This window comes from Pelophylax lessonae (assembly GCF_965119305.1).
Source record: "Pelophylax lessonae genome assembly, chromosome: 2".
In the NCBI taxonomy this organism is placed as follows: domain Eukaryota; kingdom Metazoa; phylum Chordata; class Amphibia; order Anura; family Ranidae; genus Pelophylax; species Pelophylax lessonae.
Window position 1 is genome coordinate 119,751,850 of NC_138769.1, and position 7,395 is coordinate 119,759,244.

Consider the following 7,395-nt stretch of genomic DNA (forward strand, 5'->3'; position numbering starts at 1 on the left):
GAGCAGGTGTTGGCCTCAAACCAAGAAAGTCCTCAACCCCTCACGGCCGAACTGCTTTCGAAAACTGGCAGCTAGTACAGGAAAATTGTTCCCGTACTGCTGCCATAGGGAGGGGGGCAGCGGGTGGTGGCTGCAGAGCTGGGAACGTGTTGCATGTTCCACCCTAACCCACACTGGCATTTATATGGGCACTAACTCCTCCTATTATAACACTGGAGAAGATTTTTTTCTAAAATGGAGCTAACACTTAATTACAACTTTCCTTTTGCTAAAATTTTATGAGAACAGAGCAATCTAGTGGCTGGTAAGCTAACTGCACCTGCTAACAAGTGGACTTCCATCATTTATTTGATACAATATACAAAGACTATAGGAAACTGATTTGATGATCTATTAATGTGAACTGAACCTCTCATCCATCCAGGAAACCCTGCTCCCTTGTTAGAATAAGTTATAAAAAAAAACTTGTAATATCTGTGCTGCAGAAATGGATGGCATTGGTGGCTCCAAGGCAGCTTGCTAAGGGACCATATGCCTTGGTAGTTGAATAATCTCAGTTGACAATGGCACTGACCAATCAGCTGCCCTGCCTGGACTCTCTCCCATTTTAGTGGAGTATATATAAATATTCACCTGACTGCACACTGAGAGAGCCCAGAGCAGCTTTTCTGCAGTACAGGTGTATATTACAATTTTTTAAAAGGTCTTTCTATAATATGTATAATAAATAAATATTTGGTGTCAAATATTTTATTTATTATACATATTCAGCTTTACAGAACTAGGTGAACAATTTACATCAGCATGATCATTTTGGACAGAAGAAAAACTCTCTCAGTACCTCTTGGTTTTATTTGAAACACCCACACACATGAACAAATTGCTTGCAAATAATATCCTTAGTGGCACAGGACTTCCCGCCATAGAGCGCAAAAAGTAAGCCACTTTACTACCATCTGTGTTTCTACAGTGTGTCACCTGTCACGACTGATTCAAGTTTAGGTTTTTTTTTTTTTCCTCTCAGAGTAAATGAGAATGATGACGTCATGGAAAAGAGCCTTGCATTTATTACTCTAATTGTGTGATCTTTTTCAATTACCCAGCACACGCGAGTATTTGCTTAAAGGATCAGTGCTGTTTTTGAGCACAGAGCTCTACACAAATCAGATAAAAAAAATCCATGACCACCCACCTAATATTGACTAAGTTCCTCTTTTTCTGCCTTTTAGCCCTTCCTTTTTACTGTCACAACAGCCCTAACCCATAAAGACATGAACACCACTAGACCTCTGAAGGTATGCTGTGGTATCTGGCACCAAGACATCAGTAGAAGATCCTTTCATTCTTGTAAGGCCAGGTTCACATTGGTGCCCTGTGGTTTGGCTGCAGCATAGGTTATATGAGTGGTTTCCATGTGTTTTACCTACGTTTCTAGACACAGTTCCATTGACTTTTATCAGATTGCACATTTTTGTCACGTTTCCTGAAAGTGCACCAAAAATAAGGCATGCAGGACTTTTGGTAGACTTTCAGAAAACACGGTAAAAACACACAATAAAAGTCAGTGGGACTGCAGCTAAAAACATGGTTAGAACACAGGAAACTGTGCATACATTCATGCTGTGACCAAACTGCAGCACACCAGTGTGCACCCGGTCTTGGTTTTGAGGTTGCGCCTCCATGACTCAGACTTGTTTTTCCAACATAAGCCAGAGATGCTTTATTGGGTTTAGATCTGGAGAATTTCGAAACAGCTCAAACTCCTTGTTGTGTTCCTCAAACCATTCTTGAACAATTTTTGCAGTGTGGAAGAGCTCATTATCCTGCTGAAAGAGGCTACTGCCATCAGGAATTACTGTCTCCATTAAGGGGTCCCCTTGATCAGCAACATTGTTAAGTAGGTGGTACACGTCAAGTAACATCAACATAAATGGCAAAACCCAAGGTTTTCCAGCAGAACATTGCCCAAAGCTTTACATTGCCTTCTCCCTATACTTCATTCTGGTACTATCTCTTCCCCAGGTAAGCAAAGCACACAAAACCGGCCACCAATATGATGTAAAAGAAAATGTGACGCAATAGGGCAAGCCACCTTCCTCCACTGCCCCCTGGCCCAGTTTTGATGCTCACGTGCGTATTGTAGGAGTATTTGGTTGTGGACACGGGTCAGCATGGGAACCCTGACTGGTCTGCGCTTTCGCAGCTCCATACACAACAAACTGTGATGCCCATTTTTTTTTTTTGCTTTCATCACATCAACTTCAGGGACAACATAATTGGTAGTTGTCTAATATATCCCACCCACTTTCAGATGCCATTGTAACAAGATATTAAATGTTATTCACTAAATCTGTCAGTGGTTTTAATAATCTTTCAAGGTAGGTATATCCTCCTCAATCACTCTCCAGGTTCTTACCAGATTCTCTGACCCACAAAGAAACTTGGGTCGAATAGAGTGTTAAATCACCATCGGTGTTAGTCCACATTGTCATTCCAGTCTATTCACCTCTTTCACAAAAGTCTTCATCTCATTACGTGTACACCCAAAACAAAAAAACTCAGATAGTGTAATACTGTTTAATTCCACAAAAAAAAAAAACATGTAATTGTGCTCACATAATGCATGCCCACATGTGTGATTATCACTAGTATGAAGTGGCTAGACTCCCTTCCAGTCTATCTTCTTACCAACCATCCACTTTTAAATGTGTGTAACCAGTGAAAGCATGACCCCCTCGTCTGTCTACCAAATCTTTTACCAAAAGTCTACTTCAAGTCTACTTCAAGGTTCACAAAACCAGTGAGAATTGCCCCCACACCCACATAGTGTACTTGTCTCCTTACCAATCATCCACTTGGAAACTGCACATAATTTCACCCAGGAGCTGTTGAAACATCCTCCAGTCTCAGTGTCTCTCAAAAAGAAAAATACTGAAATAGTATAGTACTGTAGTTCCAACACTCATAAACAACATATAAAAAATGTTGCTCACAAAAAATGTTGATCCAAATAGTGAATCTATGATTCTATCAAAACATCCTAACCAAATGTTCAACCCCCATGTACACAATACCCTACCCTACCCTACACTTTCCCTTAGACACAGGGTTAGGTGATCTTGCATATGATATTTTTCTCCTCTTCCATTCCTCTGGTTCTTATATTACATGATCTACCAATAGGTAGCCATTTAACAGGACATGAAATGATAAACAAAGTTCATGGTTGCAGAAAACCTCATAAAAACCACACTTTATTTACCATATAGATGCTCACATCATAAAAAAATATGAAAACATTGCGGAATGGGCACTTTCAGGTGACATCGACAGCGTCTGACGTAATCCTCTGACAGGTTTCATCGTCATCGACTTTGCCAAAGGATGCCTTTGGCATGGGATACAGGGCTAAATTCATAAAGCGGTATCTACCCTTTTAAGAAAAACAGTAAAGTTCCTGTTAGTGTTTTGCAAACATTTTTCTGCAATTCACTAAAAAATGCTACTAAAATACTGCATGAGCTATGAATTGCCATCATTTAAAAATTAAAATAGAAAACAGAGTGGGGGTGCCTCCAAAATCCATATCAGGCCTTTAGGGCCTGGTATGGATTTTAAGGAGAACTCCTCACCAAAATTAAAAAAAAAAATGTTGTGGGGTCTCCCCAAAAATCCATACCAGACCCTTATAGAGCATAAATTCCAGCTGACCAGGAATGGTGGGGGGGGGGGAACAAGCAAATCCCCCCTCCCCCTCTCCCAAACCATACCAGGCCATAGGCTCCAAAGCACCTTGTCCCTGCTGACAGCAGATAAGTCATGGTTGTTAGGGACACAGTGGCCGCCCACCCCCTCATAACAAGCAATCTACTGGTTGTTGAGGATGCCGACAGATGCCAGCTCCCTAACAACTAGCTCTACTTGAATGCATTTGCATTCCTTGAATAACGTGGGGCCAGACCACGACTTATTCGACAAATGTATTTGTTTATTTATATAGTTTAGTAAATTGACTACAAAATCTGGTGCAGCTGTACATGGTAGCCAATCAGCTTCTATCTTCAGCTTATTCAATTAAGGTTTGACAAAAAAAAAAACTGAGAGGTTGAATAGTTTCTATGCAGAGCTGCACCATATTTTGCATTCTCCAGTTTTAGTAAATCAACCCCCAAGGGTCCATCATTTGAAGGGGTTGTCCATTTGGAACCAAATCCTCCTCCCTGTATCCTCCTCAGTTGCTCCTTTTGTTTTCACAGTCTGTAGTATAGACCAGTATTTCTCAACCTTTTTTCAGTCAAGCACCCCTTAAAATCATGCACAATCTCCAAGCACCCCATTCTAAAATGTAAAAAGCTAAACTAAAACATTAACATATTGCACATTTGGGACACAAAACATTAGTGGTGATTTAATCCTCCACTTTTGCACACTGGTACTGACTAGCATTCTAGCATTTCTAGAATTCAAAGGAGTGGGTATTTGCAAGCTCTGAACTGTGGGGTGTTTTCACCCTTTTTTTCCAGGGGTATGTTCTTTGCGTACATACTGCATGTTGTGATAAAAGGTACCCACTTCAGAAAGTTGAAAGGTATGGTAAAGGGATGCACAATTTACATCCCTGGACTTTTTCTGTGGTCTCTATACTATGCAACACCTACAGCTATCAAGACAAAGCCTTTCATAACAAAAGTCAACATTTCTTTGCTAGCTGAACATATCTAATCAATGTAAATATCTGTATTAAACACAGAAAAGCAATGTCTATTAATGAGATGTGCATGCTTTATGTCCTTTGAACAGTGATTGCTATGATCTAATAATTGTCACTTATCTCCTTTACAGTTTTCCATTAAAGTTCACTGAAGATCTGGGGCTCAGAGGGAAATCGGGGAGCGGCCTGCCTTTCCTTCACTTGTTGACACCTCCTCACTGCAAGAGAACCTTCCACTTTGGAGGCTTGCTGGAGGAAGGAGCAGGCCCAGCTCTTTCCAACGTCCAAGGGATTGCATGCAGCACTTTACACGCCCTTGGGAATTGAGAGAAATAAGAAAGAGATTTTGGAGCATAGCACATGAGAGGGACTTTTAAAAAGGAAAACAGAGAGATGCCTTGAGGCTGCCCTCCGAACAGAAATACCTACAGATGGACAATGTATGGAGTGGCATCTGGGGACTGGCATTCAGGCGATGGCACAAAACCGTTTTTTTTTATTTCCAGCTTTTGTATCAAAGGAATGAAAGCTATTGTCTGTAATCAATAATATAGCTGAAAACTGCCACATATAGGGTCGCAAATGGGAAAGAACCTCACATGCGCAATATCATGTGACCTCCCCCTGTTTTGGATGATGCTGCTTCCTCGCTGACGAAATGGAACAGGACTTTTAATCTCTTTTTTAGTATTTTTGATGGGCAATTTAACACAAACTCAGAAACCAAAAAGAAAAAAAAAATGACCATTTTGCATGGATGCTGGTCCTGGCTGCTGTAAGCACCTCTTCTCCTTTGCATCTAGTCCAGGCTGTAATATACTGTACATATAAGTTAGGCTGTCACTGATGGAGCATTGCTCATGCAAAGTGAACACAAAGCACTTGTTAGGTAACATCCCAGATATAAACAATAGATGCAGGATTTATATTATCCAGATGTTTGTATTTAAACATTTATGCTCTGTTAGGGTTGTGGTCTCAAGAGGCATTAACAAAATTAACATATCATAGGGAATGAAATATGACTTATACAAACATTAATGAGAACTGGTTGATAGTTAGTTACTGGGACAAAAATGTTGCCTAGATTAACCAATCGCATTCTGTTATTTTGTTCACAAAATCAAATGGGGTGACAGTGCTATTGATGCATAGTCCTTAAAGAAATACTAAATAGATGTCTTGCTTTATGTTGTAAACCCTGTGACATATCTGCTGATGCTGAATTATGTTGGCTTTCAGGCTTCCAAATCTGCCAGCTAGCTGCATACAGTGCAGAGAAAAGCAACCCAAGGCTGTCACACCTCAGCTTTTTTTTTTTGGAACAACACAACTATCCCTCAGAAACAATTGCTTTTGTCTGCACTAATGACAGCTCATCAATGGCAATTGCAAATAAAGAGACCCCCACCCATCAGTAACTGTGCAATGTCATCAGCTTTTCTAATTGCTATTCCAAACTGAAAACTCCATTTAGCGAATATTGGTACCTATATGGTATTTATTGTAGATGACCTTCAGGTACACAAAGGTGTCTACACGTTTCTTCTAGAAGGTTCCAAAAGACTTAAAACCTCTGTATCCTTTGATGTAAACAGCAACCTTATCTATGAAGTCAGTTCTTGGTCCTTCCCCTTTTACTCACCAAGAATGTTCCTTGGTGTTTGAAGCCACCCATCACATTGCTGGACCAATGAGTAGGTTTAATAGAAGGATTGGAGCCAAGCACTAACTTCCTAGGTGAAATCATGATTTCCATTACAATTGTCCTGGGTTTTGGGACTCATAGAGAGCTCTTCAAGAAGTCAGCTGGTCTAGTTTTTCATCTATGTTACAAGCTTAGGGACTTTTGTATGTTTTTAATTAGAGTTAAGTAGGATAATTTTTTAAAAAGGGTCACTCACTTGATAATTTGCAGTGCATATGGTAAATAAAGCCTGGTCTTAACTTTAGGTTCTGGACTGGTCCTAACTGGTCCAAATCTAATCAAATCTCTTGAGACTTTTGCTTTTCCCAGTTATTAGAAATAAAGTTTATGTTAATGCTCTACAAAGGACAAACATGACTCTGAGTTCTCATAAAACTGGCTATATTGATACTTATGGCAATGTGTTATCCATCTACATATGGACCCATCTGGAGATAGCATAACTATTTTATAAGAATATAAATGACAAGTGTAAGGTCGCTGATAATTTATGTGAAATAAAGTGTATCAAATAGATGAAGAACTGAATTAAATGTAAAAGGCAATTACAAACACTGATCACAATATATACAAATAAATTGTATTAATTATAAAAGTGATATAGTGCTAAAGTGACTGTGCTGTGACCTTTTTACACGTAAAAAAGGTGGATAAAACCAAGGATAAATGTGCAATTAATAGTGCAAATATTGGCTTAAAACAACTTCATGGACTGGTATAAAATATAGGTGAAATATTGGTGACACTTGTGATTAAAAAAAATATATAATTTGTGACTCAAAAAGTGACTTGAAACAGTGAATCACTTAAATGGTGATTTCTTAAAGTGCGGTGTGTGCCCCTTTTGGTATTTCAGTCCATATAGTGATTTCCGAGGTGAATAGTATATATTTCTTCAGAAGTGAAAAAAAACATCAGGTGTTCCCAGCGCATGATCCAGTGAGCAGGGTGTTAAATCTTTATATGCTCACCAGAG

The 7,395-nt window shown here is 39.4% G+C and overlaps 1 protein-coding gene across 2 annotated transcripts in view; it reads left to right on the top strand.

Moving 5' to 3' along the window:
* The window catches only part of TRARG1 (trafficking regulator of GLUT4 (SLC2A4) 1), a 56,189-nt gene extending 50,425 nt beyond the window's left edge, over positions 1-5,764 (top strand). For both annotated transcript variants that reach the window (XM_082246569.1, XM_082246570.1), the window contains exon 3: positions 4,843-5,764. Coding sequence is in view for 1 of the 2 variants with exons in the window: in XM_082246570.1 (XP_082102696.1) it covers positions 4,843-4,853 (11 nt within the window). In the remaining variant the exon portion in view is untranslated. The remainder of the gene's footprint in view (positions 1-4,842) is intronic.
* Positions 5,765-7,395: the final 1,631 nt, after the last annotated feature.